Source organism: Rhopilema esculentum, chromosome 21 (assembly GCF_057945365.1).
Source record: "Rhopilema esculentum isolate cy_ngs chromosome 21, ASM5794536v1, whole genome shotgun sequence".
Taxonomy (NCBI): domain Eukaryota; kingdom Metazoa; phylum Cnidaria; class Scyphozoa; order Rhizostomeae; family Rhizostomatidae; genus Rhopilema; species Rhopilema esculentum.
In genome coordinates, this window is record NC_142835.1 from 1,847,111 (window position 1) to 1,873,866 (window position 26,756).

A 26,756-nucleotide genomic window follows, 5' to 3' on the forward strand; every position below is an offset into this window, starting at 1 on the left:
TTTACCCATTATTAATCTTTGAATTATAGATTTGTATATTAAAGCAGTCATATTATTACGATTTTCAAATTATACTATAAATTTCCTTATAGATGTCAGCTATGAATCAGGACCACCCTACCTGATTTTTTTCATTGCTGTTTGATTGCCTTATAAGAGGGGCCTATGAGGGGTATGCAGCATTTGACATGAACCATTTGGAGCTTGTTGGCCCTATGCATAGAATGTACCAATAATAATCCCTCCTAGGTTACAATGCTGCACTGTTGGCTTACTTGTACTAATGTTACATTTGATTCCAAACCGTCAGACGTTTTAATTCAGTTTGAGTTCACGTGAACAATATCTTTCTTGTCTAGGTATAAAGCTTTACCAAGCAACCAGATTTTTCTTCTAGATTCAGAGCGTTTGGTCTCAACCTAGACAGACATCGTCTTTTGTTGATGTCTTTTACAATTTCAAGACATGGTTCAAATTTAAAAGCTGTTTTAGCTTAAACATATGTACAATGCCTGCCAAAAGTCTTAAAGTTTGGGTAAATCTTATTCCATTTGGAACACTGACGTCAGTTTGCACAAGGTCAGATTCAGACATCCCCCTTTCCCCCACGGAAAATGTTGGTTCACTCTAAAATGGGTTAGAGAATTAAAGTATCTTCTTTTGAGATTCCTTTATGATATTTTTCAACACTATAAGGGCCTATAAGGGGCGGAAGGAGTAATTTTTTTTCGGAAAAGGAATGAAAGATATAAAACTCGACGCAAATTGCTGGGTGTTCCAAGTACTTATGGCCGGCAATGTACATAATTTCTTGTCCAATAATGTTATAGCCAGCCGCGGAGAACCAGGAGGACATTTTAATTTTACAGCAAATTGATATCAGTGTTTAAACTCTAATTCAGGGCTCGCGCCACCGATTCTAAAGTGGCGGGACCAAAAAGGGGGTTGCTTGTTTAATACCTAAAAGGGGGATTTAACACCTATAGTTAGCAAGAAAAGTGGGGGGCCATGGTCCCCCGGACCATCCTGACGAGGGCCCTGCTAAATATGACTTCAAAAGAAACTTATAAGATTTCAGACGACACCAGAAAAGAATTCGTCATACTGAAGAAGGGGCCATAGCTTCTTCGTCAAAAGGAACACGGATCATTACTTTAGATAACACGTACCCATAGCCCCCGAGAGACTGGTCAAACATTACGAGACATTTTCATGACGTTTTGTAGCCTGAGGTGGGACAAGGTTTTGCGCTCGGTTACACAGACGACTATTTGGAGTCTGGGGCTCAGGCTAGACGTTTTGTTGAGGAGTTAGCCAATCGATTGGCGTGACTATATGCGCGCCAATTAGTGATGTTTAATTTGATGGTATTTATCCCATTATACAGCATATTTTGATTGGTTGTTTCTCTAATAACTAATAGCTAACATGTGAGCGTATGATCTTTGTATTCAGCAAATCAGCATGTATTCAGTTAGTCTTCGAAGAGTCACGAAAATTTCTCACAAGTATCTCGCGAACCCAAAGAAGGTGTCATTGTTAGTAAATATAGGTAAGACTTAAGGGCCAGAAAATGTCTAAAGTTTATTTGGATTACTTTTTTATCTGTTTAACTGCATTCGTATCCATTGTAAATGCTTTTGAATAAAATCGAGACCGAGTTTTTGATTTTTGGGAATTCTTCCTATATTCCAACTCACCGAATACTTAATTTATATGCTCAAAAGTTCTGCCAGGTCAGTTTTTCATCTGTTTATCAGAGGCTGTTAACAGAAGAAATTTTCTTGTTTTCTTTTCCCCTAAAAGACTGACTATTCTAATGTAAATAAAAGGTGTTAAAATGTTCAACTCTTATCGGTAGAGACTCGAGAGTACAGCTGCACTTTTGCTTGATGGCGGGCGACTATTCAACAACTACAACAACACTTGTTGGGAATGCTGTCATGTCACATTCAACCTGACTATTTTTTTGGAGGTTTTTAGCACGCAATGAGGTAAGGGCAATATTCATTAATGTTATAGGAAAATAAAGTTTTATTCCGAATTTGCTTTATTGGAAGTTATCTATATTTTTATATCGAGAAACTGCGTGTTGCACGAGGTCTGCTTATGTTAAAATTATGTTAGGCCAGGTTTTGGAAAGAATTTTTAATGGATGTTGAGTAAATATTAATTAAAGACACATCTAGAAAAGTTTCAAATTGTTGGTGCACTGGTTTCTTTATGAAATAAATGCTTGAAGCGATGTGATTTTGAAGTAGAGCAGCCATTCTTATTTCTCTAATATGCAGTTCTGAGATTATTCAAAGTCAGTATATAGAGATATTATATAACTCATTTTTCATTTTGCTTTTTGCTCTCCTGCTGTAAGAATATCCATAGTTCCTTGCAAAATCTCTGTTACCAAGCAAGGAAAGGCCAAAAGGGGGCCAAAAATAGGGTCTGGCCAGTAGTGTAGATCTATGAAATGAAAACACAAGACATAAATTTGAACCAATCTAACAAAACATGTAGCAGAGTGGTTCTTGATATTTGTTAATTTCATCTCTTCAATTTGAAATAAATCTTTGATCTTTAATTGATTATGACATGGGGTGAAATTCGTCTTTTTTGACAGATTTATTTGAAAGCAAGAGAGCCATGTTCTCAAGGAAAAAGCAGATACATTTGGCCCCAAAAGCACCACCACAAGTAATAGTAGCTTTGGAAGATCATGACCCTTATAAAAAGGGAAACGTGTATGATGGGCATCCATCTTTTACCACACCAAGTGTTGATACACAGCTTGTGTTCAGGAGAGGAGACCAGTTTGAAGTGATTAGTGAGCAAATTGATTGGTGGCTTTTCTGTAAATCTTCAGACTCTGAAAAACAAGGTTATGTTCCTTCCATTTTGTTTGCACCATTTTGCATTGAGACCACAGATGACAGGTAAGTCATTAAACATTATCTTAATTTTAACTGTGAATTATTTATAATTTGGATGCTCTTTTCTCCCAAGGTATAATGGAAAATTCCTAAAGCATACATCCTTCCGCTAGTAGGCACATTATTCCTATTTATTTAAGCATCTTTCCATTTATAAAGCTGTCTTGGCAAACAATAAATCTTAGCTATTTTGAGCCAATTACTTTTCCTTGAGATGACTAACCCCAGCAAAGCCCACTACCCAGGCACTTTTTAACCAGAATTTGATCACCTATGGGGTCTGTCTTCTCTGTCCATCATCAACAATTCTTCATAAAACACTGTGTACCAGTAACCAATATTTTAAGGTTTTCCTATTTTGAAGGGAGATCCATTTTGTCAATTTTGAATCTGCTATTAGCAAATACATTTTGCTTGACGCTTAACATTAAAAGTTTACGAGGAGATAATTAGGTAACTTTGTAGAACTATTTAAGAAAATAGAAACATTGAAATGAAATGCTTTCTTTTGATTGATTTTGATTTGTTCTTTCATCAGCTGTTATCTTGCATCTTCATTTTCAGCATGTTTTGATCATCTTCTGTTGCTTCAGTACTTTTTTGTTTATTTACCATGCCAATTATCTGTTCAAATTTTTCTTTTGTTAAAAGAAAGTTTGCTTGTTTTGTAGACAATTTGAAAGCAATGAGGACATTAATCATGAAAATGTTCGGTTGTATCCTTGTGATGAGAGTGCTTATATTGATCTCAAGTACTTTCCAAATGCCCCAGATCTTCTTGGAAAAAGGAAACAAGAGGTGACAAGACAAATTGTGTCATTTGTTCACTTATTTTGACTTTATCATGTGGTATGCATCACAATAGGGTGATGAGTGCAAAACTCTATACAATCAAGCCTATGATGAAGTAGCCCATTCTCTTTTGTCATACTTCTATTTTATTTGTTCTGTCCCTGCCTTGAATACCTTGTCCCATGTGCAGAGATTTGCAGTGTACTTAATTTGGATGTACAGTGGCATATACAAAAGATCTGTTATGCAAATGCAGCTTGCTGTTAGCGTTTTTATTAGTATACTATTTTTATGGGAAGACGAAAGGGGAGGTTTCAATTTGATATGATTTTGAAATTAATAGGTAGAAAAACTTTTGTTTTCCAGCAAAGTAAAGTAAGCCATAGAAAGTCCAACCCTTTATTTTTTTCTTACTGGCTTTTACCGTCCTTTTCAAGACATTAGTCTTGCCACTGTTCTTTTCCACTTGTTTTGCTTGTAATCATTCTCATTCAGTTGTCCACTGTCCTGCCTATTGGCTGGAAGTTATTATTTATTTTTCCAATCCATGTATGTTTTGGTCTTCCTCTGTTACCTTTCACTTTCTTCAGATGTTCTTTGAAGGCTAATTTCGCAGCATAAAATCTTATCCTATCCCGAAGAACAGCATTAACCAATTTCTTGTAAATCCCAGCTAAAAGTTTATACTGTCTCTGCAGTATGTTTTTGCAGTCAATCCATTTTATAGTGAACAAGATGACTTTTTAGCTGCCATACAAAGTTCCAGGCCATTAAATCTGGTTGAAGTTTGACCTCTGATGCTACATTGAGAGTGCCCGTCCCTTTTTTTGTTTAGTGTTAATAATTTCTATTAAATGATAAAAAGTTCTTATAATTTGATCTTCATATAAAGAATAATCAGCTCTTAATATTGTGTCTTTATAATGACAGAATAGATATAACAGCTGCTCTTAGTAGATATAAGTTATTTTTATAGAACTCAGTGTTGTCTAGAAAAACAGGATATTAGAACTGGCCAAATAGACAAATTGAGTACAGATCAAAGCTTTTTTCCACTGAGTTATTATGTGCTGATTCTTTTTAAACCTGGATATAAGCATCTATGATAGTTGGAGATGCAGTAAATTTCACGAGCTTTTCATACTTCTATGCTCAATTTCTTTTTGCAGAAACCATGTCCCATAGATAGTGCAAATTTCTTGTCAAGATTGACATTTTGGTGGATGACAGGGTAAGGCTGATCAAGATGTTTAGAGTGAAAAGATTTTACATCGTTTGAAACTGTCAAACCAATATCAAATACAGGGAAGATATCAAGTGCAAAATTTTAAACTTCAAAAAAGCTTTATTCTGTAACTTTTAATTGCCATTTTACAACTATGATGTATTACTTGAAAGATCACAGAATTTTTTGCTAAACATTTAAATGCATCTTCTCTTTTATTTCTTGATTTTGTTTTCACTATGAAAACTTTTTTATTAAAATGTGCTGGGTGAAAGGAAGATCTGTACAGAACCAAATACTTTTTCCTCAGGTTAATCTGGACAGGTTACAAGAGGTCATTAACAACTGAAGATGTTTGGGATCTGAGCAAACATAATAAGGCACACAACTTGGTTTCAAATTTTCAAGAGAAATGGGATGAAGAAGTTAGAAAGCTTCCAAGGTAATCAAACTTACGGCAATGATAACGTTGGGTTTTAAAATATATTTTGGAGAATAGAGTTAATGCAGAGCTAATCTTTGGGGTGTATCATAGCCAATGCAGGGGTCGCCAAACTTCGTATAAGGTCATCAATTTGTAATCTGTGTTGTGGAATGTGATTTAGGTAACCCTTCTTATAATTTAGTTATGGTTAATCATCCACTGAAAATTTTTGTAATTTTTTATAAAACTATAACTAATTTCATCGAGTCAAATCAAAAACGAAGCCCTAACCTACAGTTAATTAATTTTACCCATTTCTTTACATGAATATTAAGTATGGACTTCAGTATGAGCCATAAAAGTAAACGTATTTTAATTTATTTTAATTATATATTTAATAATATATTTTATTTTAATTTAAACGAAATTTATTTTTGAATGTTGTCCTTGTACCCCATATTTTTAATAATTACCTTCGAAAATTGGAGACTAAGAAGCATTTTGACTATGATGTAAGAGGCTGGAACCTTATTTCATTCAAGCAGGGTCCTTAAAGGTTTCTTGAAAGAGCAATACATGTTGTCAAAATAACAATTTTTTAAAGAACTGCAAAGAGCAAATAATAATGTAGAATATTTCTAGTGCCGAGCTGATGTATTTTTAGACGATTGTTAAGGACTTTTCATCCTTCAAGGAAGATACTTTAAACGGTAATACAGTGCTAACTAGCTGCAAATGAAGATTTGAAATGGCTTGTTGCCATTATCTTGCATGAATAGAAGGAAAGAGCATGCTTGGTTCTAAGGGAGTTTGAAATAGCTGTTTTTTGGCCCGATATTTGAATATATGTAAATTATGGCTTTTATGATTTTTTCACGTGTACGTTTTCTTACAGGGACGAGCACATATATGAAAACTTCAACGATTCACGGGATTCTGGCATTGATAATAAGCCAGAAGAGTCACAGAACATTGGTCCAAATAGTGAGGTTGGTTTTACAGACATTAAGCTGAATGAAATGCACAATGGCGAGAAAAAGGAGGAAAATGGTGCTGAAGTAACTTCATCTCTTGGCAAAAAGGAGCCGTTTGTTGAAATTAAAGACGCTAAGGGAAAGAAAGTACAGAAAGAAAAAAAGCCTTCCATGTGGTTGGTCCTAGCGAAATGTTTTGGTTGGACGTTTTTCCTTGGCGCCATATTGAAGTTCTTTCACGATGTACTTTTATTCGTCAACCCATATTTATTACGGTATGAACACGTTCTTTATTTAAGCAAATGCAATGTCAATCTTCTATTTACCAGATAAAACTTTTCTAACAGCACGATTGTTGCTGAAAATGCAACCTTGTGTTAAAACAGTATTATTATCAGGGGCGGATCCAGAGCAAATTTGGGGTAGTGGGGGCGCTGAAAAAGTTTTAAAAATTGGTGACGAGAGTACGCTGTATACAACAATTTCAGGTCAATTTTTAGAATAAACAACATAAATTTGAGGTAATCCTTCAAGCAAATTAAACTATCGGTCTCAGAAACTTTTTCACCTGATTCTCATTTTTCAAAAGGGGGCACAATTTCCAAAAAGGGGCAATTGAGGGAGGGGCAATTGCCCCTAGTTGCCCCTCTTAAATCCGCCACTGATTATTATCATCACAAATTTCCCTGAAAAGTCTCATTGACAGCTTTCTTTGTTCGTTCAGATTCGTGTTTATGACATTGTTTCACGCTCCTTGTTGAGACTGGCCAAACGGAGGCTGCTTTTTACCTTGCCGCAAAAAGTTTATGGCAGACCAATCAGTTAATAGACAAATACGTTTACTTATTTGTGTCACAGCAAAAATCCTCTGTGTGTATCAATATGAAATAATGAAAACCCAGCAGATAAAGTAGCGGGCTTAGAGAAGAGCAAAATATCATCACGGGCAAGCAAAAGGCCTATCAGGGAACGTAGCTCGAGAGCTGAAGGACAATGATCCAAACATGGATTGAGATTTTTGTGTTTATTTTACCCAATATACACGACTAAATACCATTTGTCAAGGAAAATTTGTCAAAAAAAATTGTCAAGGAAAAGCTTCTTTTATAGATGAGGCTTTATTGTTTTGGTTCTGTCTTCAGTTTCATGTTTATAAATTTGTAATTATTCAACTCAACGAAGCAGCCCAGGAGCTTTGATGTGAAAACCTGAACTTTGGGTTTGAGTTTAATACTCGGTCTTCTAAAACCTGAGATGCAAAGATCATATGTGGATCACCTCTCTATACCAGACGGGTGTTCCAACCAGTGTTTAAATAGTGATGTCTCTCAATGAAATGGCATTTTCTTCGTCATAAGGTTGATCATACAGTACGTAGAGGGAAGAGGGCCTCAAGACGAGTGGCGTGGATATATACTTGCACTTGGCCTATTCTTGGTTGCTACTCTCCAGTCCATGTTTTTGCAACAGTACTTCGACAAAGCTGTGATTACAGGGCTCAGAGTACGATCAGCATTCCTTGGAATTGTATATCGAAAGGTAATGCTATTGTTTTTGTTTGATTCAAAAGGCAGCAAAAGCTTTCTTACAGGAAAGGGTAGACAATTACTAAATTTGGTTCCGAATCTATGTACATATCTAAGTAACATATAAGTGGAACGTGTCTGCTAACAATATTGATATCTTTCTTTGACAATGCAGTGTCAATAGGCAATTATAGCTTATCGCAGCAAACTATGATAAAAAGAAGCAAAATAATTAAGACATGGTAAAAAACCCTAATTTTGGAAGAAACATCAGTAAACATACTGCACAATTTTACTCCTTGCCTTATCTTTATTTTTTACGTTTGTTTACCAGTATGCATAGCGAATGCAAAAACCTCGGTTAACTGCTGCATAATTCCTATGCCTGCGGAGGACTTGCATTATACCTATATCGTTAAAAGCATGAACTATGGTTAAAGGCAACCGACGGATATAAAAGTGGCTTGAGCCACCTGTCAATCAGTACAAGCCAATCAGTAGGCATGTGAGGGGAATTACACTCACTGATTGGTCAATTTTTGATTGAAAGATGGCTTAAGCCCTCTTTAGCATCTGTCGAATGCCTTTATCAGAGCTGTCAGTAGTATCAATTTCAAGCTGTGTAGAATAAAGCACCATAGCTGAAGCTAACCCCTGATTTCTCACAATTTGTACAAGCCATGTGCAGGCAGCGAACGTCGTCTTTTGTATTTATAGATGCTATGTACGTTTATTGCTCATATTGTTTTCAGTTCTCTGTTTCATGCTTCTAGATTAAGGCGGTTTTAGTTGTTGCTCTTAATAATTTGCTACTTTGCTCACTTGGCCTTGTACAAATCAACAAAAATGTATGATTTTGCAGATGTTGCGTTTAAGCAATACAGGGAGAAGTGATTTCACCACTGGCGAAATGGTAAACCTAATGTCAGTTGACGCTTCAAAGTTCCAAGATATTACAACGTATCTGAACATGGTTTGGTCTGCACCGTTCCAGATAATAACAACACTGATTTTTTTGTATAATTTGATGGGTTGGTCGATTTTTGCTGGTGTTGCAATCATGGCATTGCTATTACCACTAAACTATTTTGTGTCAAAGAAAATCAAAGCTACACAGGTATGTTGGCTTTTGCTGCTTTTTCATTTCTTTGAATTAAAATTTTCTGCTTCTACAGAGAACCTCGACATGATAGATTCGTCACAGCTTTGGTTTGTTATAGAATACTGAAATGGAACTTCATCAAAAACCTTTTTTCAGAATTTCATAATTCTCAACATGCAAAATCAGTTAGATACGTTAAAAATAGGGTGAGATATGCCCAATGAAGATTTAATGTTTGCTAATAGATTGCTGTTATCCTAGCCTGTTTTCCAGACCCCTAACTTGAAAGTAGACCCTCTTCTTTAAAGAAAGCACAGGTCTGAAAGCACAGGCTATGTTTTTCTGGCCTGGTTCATAAAGTTATGAACCAATACCATATTACGTAGGTTTGATGGGGAAAGAGCCTGTTCTTATATGGCCATATCTCTGCCATTATTCAACAAATTCAACTGAATATGCAAATTTAACATTTTTAAGCACTTCACCATTTACTCTTCACATGTTGTCGCAGTTGAAAATGTTTCTTGCAAGCATCCACTGTTTTGCAGATAATTCATCTTTGAATGCTTTCATTCAGATCTTTTTATTTTTTGCCTGGCTTTTATTTTTAATTACTCTTTGTACTTATTCGCTTACCATGCTGTGCTGAAACTAGAGTGTTTCTGCCTTACGAGCAGTAGCACGAAAAGACCAGTTAGAAATGTAAGCTGCAATACAGCATACTGATTGTTTTGTTAAAGTTTAAGAAGAAAAACTGGCCATAGACAATATCGTACCTAACCAAATACATAAAGCAATATAATAGCAAAGAAATAACTAGAAAAAGCTATGTAGAAAAAGTAATTCAACTTGACTACTTCAGTCCTGCTTTTTCAGCATTTGGGTATCTAACAAAATGCTTAGTATCCTATTCTTTCTGTCATAATAATGGCTCTCCATTTATTAGTTTGTTTGATTATATACAGGCTGGTGTGCAAAGAAGCGTTGCTCCTTGAATAAATTCCAGTCGTCTTTTATTCGCTTAATCCTCCAACAGTGTGAAAAAAAATTGTTTATTAGAGAACTTTTTGTTTCTAATACTTGATTGTTTTACAAAATTTTTTCCTCTACTCCTCTCATTCCGTCAATTGTAACCTCAATCGGTTTATTAGTTTTGGAAGATGCATACAAGCCATCCATTTGCAATTACCCTAGGGCGCTGCTATAGTTACTAAGCTCTCTGATGCATGTATAATGAATCGATATACTGCTTACCTGTTTTGACCTGTGTTGACTGTGGTACCTCTCACTTGAACAAATGCCTTATTTTGTATTAGACCATGCTGATGAAGCAAAAGGATCAGAGAATTAAGATCATGAACGATGTCTTGAGTGGTATCAAGGTATCAGTAAATATTTTTCATACATAATTGAACTTGGTTTCCCTTGACATTTTAAAAGATACTGTTTATGGACTCCACCTGCTTCCAAGTAAAATATTATATATTGAAATATTTAAGGTAAATACCTTTAGAAGATGACCTTCAAAGGCCCATCCAAAAATAATTCACGTTTGTCGTTTGTTATGTGTTGCAGACATTTATAAAGTGTTTAGCAGGCTCCCCTCAATGTTTTTGTATACTATAGTGACATTGGCTTTAAGAAAAATTCTGCAATATGGCTGTTTCTTTTGTTTTCTTTATTTTCTTCATTTTCATTCACTACACTTCATTTGATCAAGGTTGTCAAATTATATGCTTGGGAAGAGTCATTTGAAGCAAAAATTGCGAAGCTGAGGTCATCTGAAATGAAGTTACTTCGAACTTTTCGCCTGTGGAAAGCTACAACCTCTTTTGCATTCACGTGCACACCTTTTTTGGTAAATTTTTTTCTTAACCTTGTATTTATGATCATTTTATGACATCAGTATTTGCCAAATGCCACAAGAAATGAATAGTCTCAAGGACGTTTTAACGACATATGCTTTCGTAAGCTTCTCGCTTTAACATTTATTATCAGAAATATGTACATACCTGCGTTATATGTATCGGAAATATTTAATGTTATATCATAGATGTGGTGTATCTTTCTTAGTATATATGGTAGGAGAGACTTAATTTTGTTGTATGTAAACCTGCTTTTATCACAAAAGCAAACATGTTGGGTTTGGTCAAGGGTGTGGCACCTAGAAAAGTTGTCCACAAGCCCAAAACATAGTCCACCCTCCTAACTTGAAAGCGAAAGGACGAAGCTTGTTGCTGTCTAATGCTAGTAGCCAAAGGGACATTTCCATTAAGACGGAAAGTTTAGGTTAGGGTGTTTCTATCAACTCAGTACCCTGGGTACCAGAGCCTTAGTCAAAGGGATGGTCGAACAGTGTACCCTTTCTTTCGCTCGTCTTACTATCCGCTCTTTTACTGAGGCTCTGGCACCCAGTGTATCAAATCAGTTGCTCTTCTGGCACGAAGCCTGCTGTGGAGCACAAATCTTGTTGTGAAGCACGAAATTGAATGCTCATACACTGAACTGCCTATCATGCCTTTAGAAATCTGGCAATGCCCAAGGACAAGACTTTGAAACTCTCGCACCAACCCATTTCGCTTTTGATAACGTGTTATAGAGCGTTTTTCCACTAAAGTAGTTTTCTGTTTGTATATCGAGATAAAACTCCATTCTCGTTTGCTTTTAGGTGTCTTTGGGTACGTTCGCGCTATACGTCCTCACTGGTAACGAACTTAATGCAGAAAAAGCATTCGTTGCCATTTCTCTCTTTAGCATACTGCAGTTTCCAATGACGGTCCTTCCAGATATAATTTCCCGCATTATTCAGGTGAGTTTGCCAACTCTGTTTGATTATTTCCTTTAAGACATTCTCTATTCTCGTCTTCCTTACGTCATTGCAAGCACATGCTCTTGATTTAATTGATTTTGTTTTCCAACATGCAAACATTCATTTTTAGTGCCAAGTCTCAGTAGGCAGACTGACGAATTATCTCCAAGCTGGTGATCTGGATGTGAGCAGCGTTAAAAACACAGATGATAATAAAGGTGTGTTGAAAAAATGTAGAATTGCAAGCTTATTTGTAGCTTTGAAGGTATCCATCTGTTAGGGAACAAACGACATTTTTTCATGTATCTCTTGTCCTTACTATAAGGCATTTCATTATTCCACGAACACACACTATTCATAATGAAGCTATAAGTAGCAAAGAGCGATAAGTAGCAAAGAAGATGCATGAATGTGAAGAGTACAAAACTCATTAAAGTTTTTTTTACACTACACAGTCCAATCTGCGTTTGCCCCGAGAAAAACGACACACGCGTAGCAGGCACATCAAAATGAAACATGGCGAACGAAGCAAATAAATGCGAATGCTCCCTTCAGAAACAAACCCGGGCTTGGACAAACCAACCCGGTTTTATGTTAACTCACCTAAAGAAATGGATTAGTGTATTGCGTTTACATTACCAAAAACTATTCCGGGCTAGCTTAACCCGAGGCAAACCTGGGTTGGTTGGGATTGTGTAAATGGGACATGAGAGGCATGCAGTAAAGTGTCATGCGATCTTGTATTGCCCTAAAGTTGCAGTCTCATCTAACACTTTTCTTTCCTTTTTGACAGATCCTATTGCCGTGAAAGTTGAACATGGTAGTTTCAGCTGGGGTGACGGAGGATTCATGCTGAAAAAGTAAGAGAATTAATAAAATCCTTTCCGGTATCACTTCTCTTTAATCTCATCTTACTGCTCATCCTCAGTTAATTTATTCTGCAAACGTTTCTTTCCTCTTTTCTTCTTCTTGCTCTTCAGTTCTTTTTGCAAAATATCCTTCAATCTGTTCCATTCTTTGCTCTTTTCTTTTTTCTCTTGAAACTATTGATTCTTTCATTTTGATAGATGCCACAATTATGTGGTTATCCCACCTCTGGTTTTCTGTGACCTTTTGAGAAGGCCATGCTCCCTCATAAAGTCAAAACATCACGATTCCTTGTTGTATATACCCTGGGTACTAAAGCCAAGGATTATTTTGAAGAGAAAGGAGAGAGTAAAGAAAGGGGGGTAAAGAGCAATTGTTTTCTCCCTCTCTCTAGCTTCTATATTCTCCTCTTTTACCTTTGAATTTCAAATCATCCCCCCCCCCTCTTTGAATTCTGTTTGCATTGGGTTATGAAGACAAGGGTTCAATATACTGCCTAACATATACTATTTTTACTGCCTTCTAACAATTACTAACAATGTACTGTTTTTCAACCTTTCTTTATGTTTATTCTGAAGTCTACATTCTTATTATGCTATTAGAACATTTAGGAATTATTCAAAAATGTCTTGGAGCTTAGAAATATTCTTCGAACGTCAACAAATTATAAAAATCTTACGTATTTGTCTTTTTAAAATTTAGCATAAACCTTGAAGTTGAGCGAGGGAGTTTGGTGGCAATCGTTGGCCAAGTTGGGTGTGGAAAGTCTTCACTTTTGTCGTCCTTTCTTGGAGAAATGGAGAAGAAACATGGAACCGTTATTGTCAATGTACGTACTTCGTGTCTGTGTACAACGATTCTAGACCTTCTATAGATAGTGCGTTGTTAGGACTTTCTAGGGATACCGATGGGATGTTAGCATAAAAAAGTTGCGGCTAAAAGGAAGAAAGACTGAGTAAAAGGGAATTTGGAAAGTTGATGGTTAGTCCAAGGCGCCTGTATGTGGTTATAATAAAGGACCTTAACATATGATGCATGGCGGTGATTCTAAGGTATTTAGTCTGGCTGCTTTCAATGATGGAGATTTCACTTAAGAAGGACAGCTTACAATAAAGCAATGATAGGAAAAGTCTTTTTCAAGTCCTCGAGGGCGCCTAAAAACCCTCTTTGGAGTTGTTGCTTCTTGCTTTAAACCAAAAAACATTCCAGGACAATCTCATAGTGAGGCAACTCAAATTTTATATTTTGGGCTTCATTTCAATAACTATCAGGAGTTGATTTAAAGAAATTATGAGTTACTCATTTCTTAATGTGTGATATTGATTTTCAGGGTAAGATCGCATACGTGCCGCAGCAAGCATGGATCCAGAATGCAACCTTGGAGAGCAACGTTCTCTTTGGCAAGTTATTTAACCCAACAAAATACGATGAGGTCATAGAAGCGTGTGCTTTGAAAAGTGATTTGGAGGTTCTTCCAGGTGGCGATATGACTGAAATTGGAGAAAAGGTATTGTCCTCTTAATAATTGTATATCAATTTATGGGGGAACGCTTTTTGGATTGGGGGCATTTGGTTGGGGGCTTTTGGGTCTAGGGCTTCCCGGGCTTAGGGCTGATTGTCTGTGCGTTCAGCCAACTTTGTTTTTCATACTTTGTGCTTCTTGGGTGCCGTCTTACGCTGTCCATGGCCTTGATAAACTTATTTGGTCTTGTATATCTTCTTGCTATCAGCAATTTAAAAAACCATTTGCTTCCTTAGGGGATCAACTTAAGTGGTGGACAGAAGCAGCGCGTCAGTATTGCAAGAGCACTGTATAACGGAGCGGATGTCTATCTGTTCGACGATCCACTAAGCGCCGTGGATTCACATGTAGCCAAACATATTTTTGATAACGTCATCGGGCCTTACGGGATGCTCAGAAAAAAGGTAAGAGTTAAACCCTGTTTTTTGATATTAATGACTCAGCCCTCCGAATCTCATGATTGCATACTGACAGCAAAAATACTTTTCAGTAGGCAATGGATGTCAAAAAACTTTGGTCAAGGTTACTTTGGAAAACCCAATTGTCTTCTTTCAAATCTTTCTTGTTCTTGCGAGTCTTTGCCAGAAATTTTCCTTTGCAGCATTCCTATTTTCCAATTCATTTTATCATTTTGTTCGAATGTTTCTATATATTTATCATTAATCAAATACCTGTATAATATTAATGTGTCATTTAAATATTATGTTACTATATATGTTGCATTTTTACTGAAAAGATTTCATGAAAGTATTTTAGAAAAACTTCCTATTTAGGTGCGGATTCTTGTCACCCACAGTATCAGCTTTTTGCCACAAGTAGACAAAATTGTTGTCATGAAAAATGGATCGATATCTGAGGTAAGTTTGGACCAAATATTCGATCTTTTAACACGATTGAAAGAAGCTCTTAATGATGCGACTTTGATTGTTATCGATATTAGTGTAATCATTGGAGTAGGGGATTTGCGGCTCACGTGATTCAGAAACTGGTTTTGTTGTAAAAATTATTGTTCTGAAATATTTTCAGATGAACCTTTAACCTGGAAAACCTTTTCGGCCTTGAAATTTGCTAAGCTTTCTGTTGGTTTCTTTATTGATTTTGTATCAAGATTACTTCCTGCTTTTTTGGGTAATGCCATATTCAAGAGTGTGTACTAAGTATTTTTAAGTAATTTGTGCTGCATCTGGTATATACAGTTCGATGCTAATGTTCCATCCACCGAACGTAGCGTTTTCCTTTAAATAAATCGTCAGTCGCATTATTCAAAAGCATCTTTAAAGTGAGAAGATTGATCTTGTGATTCAGTGGCCTTTTTTGGAGATACGTGCCATTGCACTCCCACATGTACAACACTTTAGTATACGTCCCATTCCTAGCAAGACATTTTATCGCATGATTGCCTTGTGTTTTACTTGTTCCTTTTTACCAAGTTAACTGACAAAACGACCGAAGAACTGTAGCTGTAGTGTTTATTTTGTTTGTCTCTTAATTAATTAGATTCATTTTTCATTAATGAATTATTCTTCATTGTTTTTTAAAGCCCATTATTAACCATAAGTTTTCGAGTAAATCTTTTCCTTGTTTTCTTTGCAAGATCGGCACCTATGATGAAATAGTTTCAAGCAGCGGTACCTATGCTGAATTTCTAAGGTCTTTTGCACTTGATGATGACGTCATAGACGAAGATCTCGAGGGTAAAGATGTTTCGGTTTATTTGATTGCACAACTATCAACATCTGTATCTCAATCATCTGTGAATAAGCAAAACATATAATGAAACTCTCCTTTGTTCAAAGCCGTTTCATACAATTATTGAGATTAAATGAGATTTGAATTTTTGTTATAATTTAAGGATGGATTTGTGTCTGTTGATTCACTTTAAATTTGAAATGTAGTCTAGCACTGATGGTTGGGGTTCATCCAACCAAATTTTGCCGCAGTAAACGCTAGCGGGAATGGGTACATTCAAGCATCCGGTTTACCGACAAGCTTAAGTTCAAAAATTGAAGTTATATTCAGTATACTCTCTTTTGTATAACGGCAGTTTTTGTATTGTTCTCAATGGCAATACTAAATAGATAGAATTTTTTGTATTTTCTTTCACATTAGCTACAACAGTACAAGGGAAAGGGAGAAAACGAGTTGCGAGTATTTCAAGTCAAGGATCACACCAGTTTACTCAAATGGAAAAAATGCTGCACATGAAAGATCATTTTGAAAAGCAACAAAAGGAGAAAGAAAAGGGAAATAAGATGATTCAAGACGAAGCCACGCAAACTGGAAGGGTGAATATATTCTATTTTATGATGATGTTATTATTTTTAAATCGTTTCGGGTATCTTTAATAAACACTGGATCGAATTGTAAGTAGATAGCTCCCTGTTATGTTGTCCCCGAGATAGGTGATCTTTCTCAACTTTATGTTCATATTAAAATATTTAGGAGGTTTTTTTGCATCTGTTAAAGCACGCAAAAATCAAGAAATGTTGTCCCTACTTATTTTAAATTCAGTGGAACCTTGTTTTTCTTAAGTTCAGTGGAGTTTTTTTCCCTACAAAGCAACAATTCATTGGAATATTCATAGTACCTTGAACGACTGTTGCCTGAATGTCCTTGTTCTTTTTTGCAGGTTCGCACCTCAGTTTTTGTCACATACGCCAAATCAGTAGGCCTGCTTGCCACTATTCTCGTCCTGCTGTTTGCGCTTGGCTCGAAATTCTTTCTCGTTGGTGCTAGGATTTGGCTTGCAGGTTGGAGCTCGGACAGCAAAACCACGGACAAAGAACGAGACAGATATCTACTTGTGTATGGCTTGCTAGGCTTGGGGCATTGTGTGTGCCAGTATTTGGGAGGGATTACACTGACAATCGGATCTTGTGTTGCCGCTAAGAAACTACACAACAGTCTTCTAAAGAACGTCTTGCGATGCCCGATGCGGTTTTTCGAGACAACGCCCATGGGAAGGCTGACCAATCGCTTCTCTAAAGATATCAACGTCATTGATGAGGATATCCCTTCGACCATCGATTCATTTATCGGCTGTCTTTTCACGATTGTCAGCGTCATCTTCACAATTTCATACTCAACGCCTCTCTTCGTCATTGCATTGGTGCCCCTGACAGTAATATATATCGCAACACAGGTAAAATATGTTATAATCCTGTACCACATAGAAATTTCACTGGTAAAAGTGGAGCGGGTACAAATTGGCCACCTTTGGCAAAGCAAAACAAAGATTTTTTATTAGAATAAGAGAAATCAGTTGGGATATAATATCGTTTTAAAATGAAAAACCCTGTGAAGTATATTCTTGCTTGCTGATATGGCACTTCATGCATCTTTTGAATTCAGGATCACTCAGTAATAATGTGTTTGCTTCAGATTTTCATACATTAGTTATTTTTCGTGCTCATAGATATATATCAACTCCTTGACTAGGTTTTTAAATTGTGAATCTTGAGTCTAATATTTTAGTAAGATTTTGCTTTCAAATTGAGTAGTTGTTTTAAGTACTTTTTTAAGACCCTAGGGTTTAAGCAGTTTTATTTCTTTCTTTTCATCACCTTGACTCTGTTCAATAGGTCATAAAACGTTCCAGATCAGCTGAGCATTGTCAAAATACTTCGAAGCTACTTCATGCTATTAAATGCTAAATGAACTTACGTAACAATCATTAAGACTGCGAACTGATTTACTCAATGATTTTGCCTTCTATTTGTAGAGGTTTTATGTGGCATCATCGCGACAGTTGAAAAGAATAGAATCAGTTAAACGATCTCCAATCTACAATCACTTCTTTGAAAGTATCAATGGTGTTAGCACGATTCGAGCTCAGCAACAACAACAGCGATTCATCGAAGAAAGTGAATTCAGAATCGACGATAACCAAGCGGCATATGCACCCAGCATGTACTCAAACCGGTATGTTCTTCAAGTTACTGACAGTCTTTGCTAATTTAGGCCCTTGCTTAGCTAGGCCTTTGCTTTGTTAAGCCTTTGTTTTTTAAACCATGATTGATACAGCAACCATCATGAAATTTTTGTGACAAATGCTGCAGATATGTGGTCGGTGGGCGGCACTCGTATCATCAGGGATGTAATTTTTACCGAATGATCTACTTACCTATATGATCTACTTATGAAGTTATAGCTTAAAGCTCATCATACCAGTACGACGTCTTCGTTTCAGGATTACATTTCTAGAGCCAGCTAAAGGGAGTGGCTTTTTTTACATTTTCATACATTTGCTATAAATAGATCTTTGTTAATAATAAAAGTTATGGGATTCTTTGACCACGAATTACGGTCTTTTGCTTGCTGTGGTGTTCACATATGAATATGACCAAATACATTTTCTTTTTCATTTTTATAATTATTGAAATTATTATAACTATTGCGTTATGACGAAGCATCGTTGTTTCAAAATTATCTTCTCACTTGGATCAGGTGGCTGGCAGTGAGGTTGGAGTTTGTTGGCAACACTTTGATCCTGTTCTCTGCACTTTTTGCTGTCATTGCCAAAGAAAACATTACAGCTGGAATTGCAGGCTTGTCCATTTCGTATTCCATGCAGGTATGCACTGAAGATCTCATTTTTTAGAACCTGTTTACACTCTTCTTGTAGGGCCTATTCACATGGACAGTTTTATTCCTCTGTGTCAGGGGGATGCTTTCAATTGAGACCCTATCTTTGCTTTCTCAGTTAGCTTTAATTACGATGTTTTCAGTGTTACTGTTTCAGTGTCAAGCGATCATTTCTAATTGAGAGATTTGACTTATGTTTTCCTCCAACCTGATGCTGTTCCACAATTTTCGTTGTGAACGTGTTAATGTCTTGTTTTAAGAAAACATTCTGCTCATATCAACATGCTCTTAGAGCAAGTAATCTACTAGAGGACATTGACACTACTAGACTACTAGAGGCTCAGGTAAAAATTGCTAAAATGATTCAGGTATTTCTTAAACAGAGCTTCATTTTGTTTTGATAGAATGTTCTGGACTTACATAACCAATGTTATGGATACACAGCCTTTCTAACTCAAATGTAAACAGTATAATTTCTGCATCCACCTTTTTGTTACTTGTGAGACACTCATCATAGCCAGATTCTTGCCAACTTCCCCATTTCAGCTTGACACAGTTTCTTGCCACAAAACATTTCAACAGCTACTAACCCATCATAAACTTTAATCTCCTTTGCAGATAACACAAACATTGAACTGGTTTGTGCGCATGAGCAGTAAGCTTGAAACGGATATTGTTGCTGTGGAGCGTGTGAAGGAATATACTGAAATTCCAACGGAGGCAAGTCCCAATTTTGATCGTATTGATATGTCCGTTGAGGTACCAATGGTAAAACGTACCATATTTTCGAAAAGGGGGTAAATTTTGTAGTCTGTAGAGTAGTTGCTGAACTGGTAGATACGCTGTTTTTTTTATTAGAATAATCATATATTTCTGACAAACTCTCCTGGCCAAAAACTACATTGAATGGGAAAATGTTATTTGGAAGTAAAATGTAAAGCAATAAAAAGTGACAAAGTAAATTAGGTACTTTTTGTTTCTTAGGCGGCAAGAATCAAGCCTGATAATCGGCCACAAACCAAATGGCCAGAAAATGGTGCTATCCATGTGACAGATTACTGCGTTCGATACAGAGATGGTTTGGATTATGCATTGAACCATATCAAATTTGATGTCAACCCGTCAGAAAAGGTGACTTTCCGTTTATATGGAAATATTTAAACTAGGAATTCAAGCTAATATGCTTACCTTTGTCGTACATTTCGTTAAACTTTTTGCCATCAGAACCGTCCTAAATGCTTAAATCATTAAAGGCAAAGTTACTTTATCCTATAGATTTCTGAACTGATGACGTCACAAAAATATGTTTTTAGAATTTTTCATTTGAATCAAATGGTCTGGAAGAGCAGCATGGAATACATCTTATTGTACGAAATCAGCAAAATGAGTTAGAAATTGGCTGCGATATGGCCAGATAAGCAAAGGTCACTTCCCAGTCAAAGGACTGTAATTTGGTATCTGATCATCTCTTTATTGACCAAGCCAAAGTCACTTTTAGCTTTTGAACGGAACATTGATACATGTATATTAATGAATCTTTTATGACTTCGTTTGTCACTCACCCGCTTCGTCTTACTCGTTTCTTTGATCTCCTTTATCAACTTTCCTTACTTGTGCACCTCATAGCAAAAGATGCAACTACTTTATCGTGCTACTGAATTGCGTTCTTCCTTAGGTTGGGCTGGTCGGTCGGACTGGAGCTGGGAAATCGACTGTTGCCATGGCACTATTTAGAATAATCGAGGCTGCTGAAGGCCATATCAAGATTGACGACGTCAACATAGCTGATATCGGTCTGCATGACCTCCGGTCTCGGCTGACTATCATACCTCAGGTAGCTTCTCTTATGTTTATCTCTTATTATATTTTTCATGTTTAATCGCTGTTGTTTGCTGTGAGTGCTCTGAGCCTAAAGCTATTGAGATGTTTCCCCCTTTCTACTCAAGTTTTATATATCTGTTATTCTAAAACCAAGCTCCAGTTTTAAATAGGAGAGGGGGTAGATGTCAGACTTACATCCATACCACTCGATCTGGGTCTTGGGTTTTTCTCAAGCATCTAGAAGCTTAAATATCATTCCATCTTAAATAAAAGGAACCATTTTTCTATATTATTCTTTATACGCAAGTTTCTAGACAATTTGATCATTCTAAAATGTTACACAGCTCAAGAAGGCTAAAATGTTAACGGTTGAATTGCGTTTAGTGGTGAACTAGTAGATTCGCAAAGTTGGTCCTGCAAAATGTAGGTAGGACATGATATAGCAAAGATGAAGTTCTTCGTATACTTACGTTATAAGCACGTGACTCGACCTCTGTTTCTTTCAAAAGCTTTCTGATTTAGAGAATTGGTATTTCTACTGAATACGAAAAATCTTCAAACTCATTTTCTTAGCTGTCTCTGTTTATCAAGGCAGAATCACAATATCTTTTGCTCTGTGTGAAAGTTAGACGTTAAATGTGTATACATCCTTTGGCTGCTTTTTACTGAAAAATGTGAGGGAAAATCTTCTTAGTAGATTTGCCTCAATAGAACGATCATTAAAGCAATGGAAATCTAGATAATCTGGCTTTCCTCAATTTTTCGAGCGTTCAGCGTAGCGTGTGGCATATAGTATATGACCAGTTCCTTAGAAAGTGATTGCCAGTAGGTTGTTTCTTAATTGTAATAATATCCCTTAGAAAAATAATCTTGAGATTCTGACCGATTGATTGATTGATAAACTGACTTTATAGCTTGCCTATGGTTTTATACGATTCATAATCAGTATATTCAACTGACGAATCGATAAGACCGTGTTTTTTCCTTCGTGATCTAATTATAATAACGATTGTGTCTACCGACTGAATGTTAATCAACTGATAAATCGATATGCCAATTTATCTTTATACTGGTTTGATCAAGTGATTCAGTGATCGACTGTTTGATCAAGTGATTCAATGATCGGCTGTTTAATCAACTGATTCAGTGATCTGTTCCTATTTTTCTTTTGCAGGATCCAGTGCTATTTTCTGGCTCTTTACGATTCAATCTAGACCCATTCGATGAACATGAAGATGACGCTGTTTGGAATGCTCTTGAGATATCACATCTTAAAGAATTTGTGGCTAGCTTGAGCGGGCAGCTTCAGGAAAATGTTTCAGAAGGTGGAAGCAATTTCAGGTAATTTTACCAACAACTTGATTCATTATCAAAATGTAGATTTATCTGCTTGTATACCAAAGAAAAAAATCATTCTTTAAATTTTGCTCAGAAAGGCTTCAGAGATGTGAAATATATGTTAGTTAATTTTGATTCTTCCTTTTTGCAAGATGGTTTCCTTCGGCATCAAGAGCAGTGAACCGTCAGCATTTTTATAGATATATGGAAATTATTTAGTTGTTTTTTAATCAGAACATTAATGCTTCACTGCTCTTTTCGCCTTCAATTGCATTTTTGGATAAAATCGAAAGACCCTTAATTGCTTCTCGAAATCTAAACGTCTCTTTGGTAAAAGACAGCTTGTCTATTTCTTTTCACTTCCATCCTCCACTTTCTTTAAACAATTTAACTTTGTTATTAGAGCTAATTGAAAAGTCCAACAGGCATGCGAGGCTACCTAGATCATGCTGTTTATTCGTTTAAATTCCTTTCAGCATTGGTCAACGACAGCTGATGTGTCTTGCACGTGCTTTGCTTCGCAAAACTAAAGTCCTCGTTCTGGATGAAGCCACGGCTGCTGTTGACATGGAAACAGACGAATTCATTCAGCAAACAATCAGGGAAGAATTCAAGAACTGTACGGTGTTTACCATTGCGCATCGTTTAAATACAGTGATGGATTATGATAGGTGAGTTCATTTTGCTTCAGTTATCGAGACATATACATTATTTAGTATATAGTAGACATATAAAGTAGCCTTTTTGTATGTTATTTAGTCAATGGATTGCAATTACTTTGTTGCTATATGCTGATTCTGTCCTTTTTTAATCTGTTGTGACATTAGGATTATTTAAGTTTAAAGTTTTTGGTCGAAAAAAGTCATTTTGAAGAAAACCATTTAGCGTCAGCTCTCTTTGCAAGTCCAGTTCGCTTGCATCATAAACAGACCTCGCGACGACTGGATGGACTTGGTCCCCCGTTTTTAAACTTGACTCCCTGATAAAGAGTCCCCCGCTTTTGCGCTAATTTAATCAATATCATTGTATATTTAAGCTGATTTTCTATGTTCCTTAAAATATTAGCAATAAATTTGCATGATGCACTTCTGGTTAATTTTCAAATGAAGCAGTGAGCACGCGTTAAGCGTTACTATTTGATGCTCTAGGTAGAAAATTATATTAGACGGGTTGCTTATTTGCTGGGGCCTTTTTCAGTGGATGTGCAAACTAAGAATATATATTTTAAATATTTTTAATCTACCCTTCGGTAAATGAAAAGAATTTCAGCGCTTTGTGAAAACAAGGAAGGCATGTTAAGGCTGTGTCAAGCTTTCTAGTTTCGAAATCATTTCTTGCGGTTCTCGTCAACTGCACCTTTCTCTTGACTATGGCCTACTTTTATGAAAAGCGGTCTATTAAGGTTTTTGCATCTCAAGTACCGTGCAAGAAGTGATGAATGGAAGACGTAACTTGTTGCCAATGTTTACTATTTTTGCCTACTTGAATTTGAGCTGAAGAGACAATCTTTTCTAAAGGAATTTGTGCGGAGGTTAGCTTTTGTTTTAATGTTTGGATACAAGCCTATCATCTTAACAAGAAGGTAATTTCGGTTGGAGGGGCAATTTCTCCATACTTTAGAATGCTAAAAAATTTCCTACCAGAAGAATTTTTTTTACTTTCAACATCGATGATCATGCACAATTTCTGTTATTTTTCAGAATCATGGTTCTAGACCGAGGGACAGTTGTCGAATTTGATTCACCCCAAAAGCTGTTACAAAGTCGAGGAATATTTTACGAAATGGCGAAGGATGCGAATTTGCTATGATACTTGTGTTTTTTAGTTTTTATAAAATCAAATTGTTAGTCATTTAAAGGATTTCGAAAAGTTGATGTCTTCTCGTTAAATCATCACGACAGTTAACAGTTGAATCCTTCAATTGTGCTATTTAGCAGTTTTAAACTGTTTATGAGTATCATATAAATTATGCGTCCTGGAACGTTTAAGTCTAGCACCTACTGCAGAATTCCACCGGCGATATCTCAAATTTATTCGTTGTGCTAGAAAGTCGTGCTTTTTTGAGGCAAGGGATCGCCAAAGATTTTATCTTGAATGAAAGATTGTCAGATCAAGCCTTTTCTGGTATTTTTACGTCGTTGATGACCAAAGACAAGAATTTAATGCTGAGTTTATTCCAAGTTTTTAACTCGCAAAGTATAACTTTTCAGTCGAAACAATTCCCAGTGCAAAAAAACTAGACCAGGCTGCACAGGAACATATAAAAACAATCGTGCTATTTGCGGCAACCAAGTTTCTCCCCAAAGACAATAATCGCAGATATCGCCAATGAAAATCTGCTTAGCATGCTATGTTCCAAATACACTTAACTATAATAGAAGTGATTTTTCTCTACACAAGGACGGTTTTTCAATTGCAAAATTCGTTTTTAATGTCGTATAGTTTTGTTCGCTCATCAGGCTCCTTATAGCTCATGCCCGTATGTTTAATTGCTTCGATATTTATTCCTGATTACTAGCAAAGTAGTTGAATCTGCTTTCCTAAATGACACCCTCTAGGGTTATTGTATCTTCTGAGAATATCCTATGAAGGAGACAACGTGGAGTAACGTGGACTTTGTGGCCATTTGCAGCAAACTTCTTCCTATATCCAGTAACCTCATTTATACAAAGTTCGACAAAATTGATCCTTATTTCTTAGTAAGATGTTATCTTTGTGCCTGACCTCCCAGGAATGTTATTTTAAACGTCCGTAGGATTCTCCGCTGTAAATGATTGTTCTATTGTGAGATTGGAGAAGAGGTATTTCGAAAATATTGCCGTCATGTCTCAAAGACTTTAGTTATAGACATGATGCCCCAAACCTGTCCATAAAAGCAATGCTTGTCCGAAATGCCTTTTTTAATGCAGATTCCTAGTATTATACTGCTTATGTGTTCAAACGTACAATATAGTGATCGCATATTTAGCTATGACATTTTGCTATATAAAAAGAAAACGTTTTTTGTGTTTGCTAAGCAGATGTTTTGCCATGCGTTACTTTGGCACAGGGTAGTTGCCTCCAAGTGATATAATTTATCACCCTCGTAAAAGCTGACGGGATTCCAAAGAAAGTCCCAGAAAAAGTGGCATTTCCACAATTGCAGTGAAAAAAGATTTTTAAAACAAAATAGTTTAGTTACCACAATGACACCCCTCCTGGTTTTGATTAATTCCTGAGAAAGATTTTTAAAATATCATCTTATTGCCTGGAAGAAGGTTTATGCATTCTATTTGCATCTTATACCCAAAAGGCCAATTGATGTATGGATAACATCTTTCGCGTTTAATAGAGAGAAATATTAGTAGGTAGAATTATGTATGCATGGTTAATTATTGTGAAAATATGCTTCTTATATCAAATAGTGTTAAGTTGCTTTGCTGATGACAGCCACGTAGTTTATTTTCATTACGATCTTTATTTACGATCTTAACAACTAGAAATTGAACAGAACTGGGAGAAAAAAGTTCTCAAGACTCCTGCCATTTATACATTATTTACCAAAAACTAGAATATGTTTATTTGCCGTAAATTATTGAACGGATTATTTGGACATTGAAATAGATTGGTAACTTTCTTCTACACTGTCTTTGGAACTTTTTGCATCTCAATCTACATGCAAAACTACACGAATTTACACGTCGTAGTTTTTACTTTTTGCCCATCTTTGTTTTTTGCCAAAAGCATTTTCGAGTTTTTCTCTTGGCCAGAACGTCAATGGCTTTGTGTCTGCGCGTGAAGCAAAAAAAGTTTAATGTAATGGGCCTAAAAGCAAGGAAACAACTCACAGGTGGAATCCCATCGAGGTAGTAGATTGTGTTTGCTATACAGTGAATTACGATAACTGATTCAGTAACAACGACAAAAACAAAAGTATTTACGCATGTTGAAACGAATTCAATTGCTATAACTCTATTGTCCTGTAGTTTACCAGCAAGGAACAAGCTCTTGCAAAAAATTTATAGATACAGAGAAGTCAAGATAAAAATATTTTTAGGCAAGAAAAGGTCTGTAGATCGTTCTGCAAGTTACTTTATCGAAGTCTTGCTGCAGTTTATCGATGACTTTAGTCAGACAGAAAGTCCATCATTTAAAAGCATCATAGGAAATGCATCCTTACACTGCGTGGGAAATAAGCAAATTAAAGAAAAATTTTCATGACCTTGTCTTGGAAAGCCGTGGCATCAGAGGCAAAGTTACTTACAGGCAACTTTTACAAATATTATAAAACGGCTTTGAAAAAGCAAACATTTTATAACATAAATTTTGTACCACCAAAAGATTAGAAAACCGTATTTGAAAAACGTTTAGTCGAAGGGATATGAGTATTTCATGTTGAACTTTCTGCATTGACTAAAATTTTCTACTGCTGTAAAATGTTTACACTTCCTTTTTCTATTGAAATTTAGGACTTTCGAACAAAATATATTTCGGACAGTTTCAATTTGAGAAAAATTTTTTTGCGCAAGTTTGGTCGTCTGAATGTTTTTTATTATTTTGTATCTCAACAGAATAATTAATGTATATTTAAACGTTTCATAATGACATTCCCTTGAAACCTTTCCCAAATATGAAATCTTTGAAACTCTCCCTTTCCCAAATACACTATTTTTGTAATAAATTCAGGGCCCACGCAACAAATTTGAAAGTTGAGGACAAGGAAAGCAAAAGTGGGGGCTAAGGGTTCTTTCCTCTCCTACTTCAGCCTTAAAACTACTTGCTTCGCAAAAAGGGGGTCATGGCCACCCTGCCCCCCCCCCCGGTGGCATGGGCCCTGAATTGAAGTTCAGGCCGGTTGATTGATTG

General features: G+C 36.1%; 1 protein-coding gene across 1 annotated transcript; it reads left to right on the forward strand.

Annotated features, from left to right (window-relative positions):
- Positions 1–1,877: 1,877 nt before the first annotated feature.
- Positions 1,878–25,337, forward strand: LOC135684222 (multidrug resistance-associated protein 1). Its single transcript, XM_065199675.2, has 28 exons — positions 1,878–1,994; positions 2,618–2,930; positions 3,599–3,725; positions 4,889–4,950; positions 5,255–5,386; positions 6,264–6,617; positions 7,701–7,881; positions 8,731–8,985; positions 10,287–10,352; positions 10,691–10,828; positions 11,639–11,779; positions 11,910–11,997; positions 12,573–12,639; positions 13,349–13,475; positions 13,977–14,153; positions 14,405–14,572; positions 14,942–15,025; positions 15,763–15,862; positions 16,278–16,453; positions 16,798–17,310; positions 17,890–18,089; positions 18,615–18,741; positions 19,371–19,472; positions 19,737–19,883; positions 20,428–20,586; positions 21,748–21,914; positions 22,388–22,582; positions 23,612–25,337. Exons 2-28 carry the CDS (start codon positions 2,641–2,643, stop codon positions 23,718–23,720), a joined length of 4,452 nt encoding a protein of 1,483 aa, XP_065055747.2. The 5' UTR covers positions 1,878–1,994; positions 2,618–2,640; the 3' UTR covers positions 23,721–25,337.
- Positions 25,338–26,756: the final 1,419 nt, after the last annotated feature.

Coding starts and splice junctions, on each gene's coding strand:
- LOC135684222 (XM_065199675.2), top strand. CDS start 2,641: ATGTTCTCAAGGAAAAAGCAGATACATTTGGCCCCAAAAGCACCACCA. Junction 15,026..15,762: donor AAAATGGATCGATATCTGAG/GTAAGTTTGGAC, acceptor TTTCTTTGCAAG/ATCGGCACCTATGATGAAAT. Junction 18,090..18,614: donor CCCAGCATGTACTCAAACCG/GTATGTTCTTCA, acceptor CACTTGGATCAG/GTGGCTGGCAGTGAGGTTGG.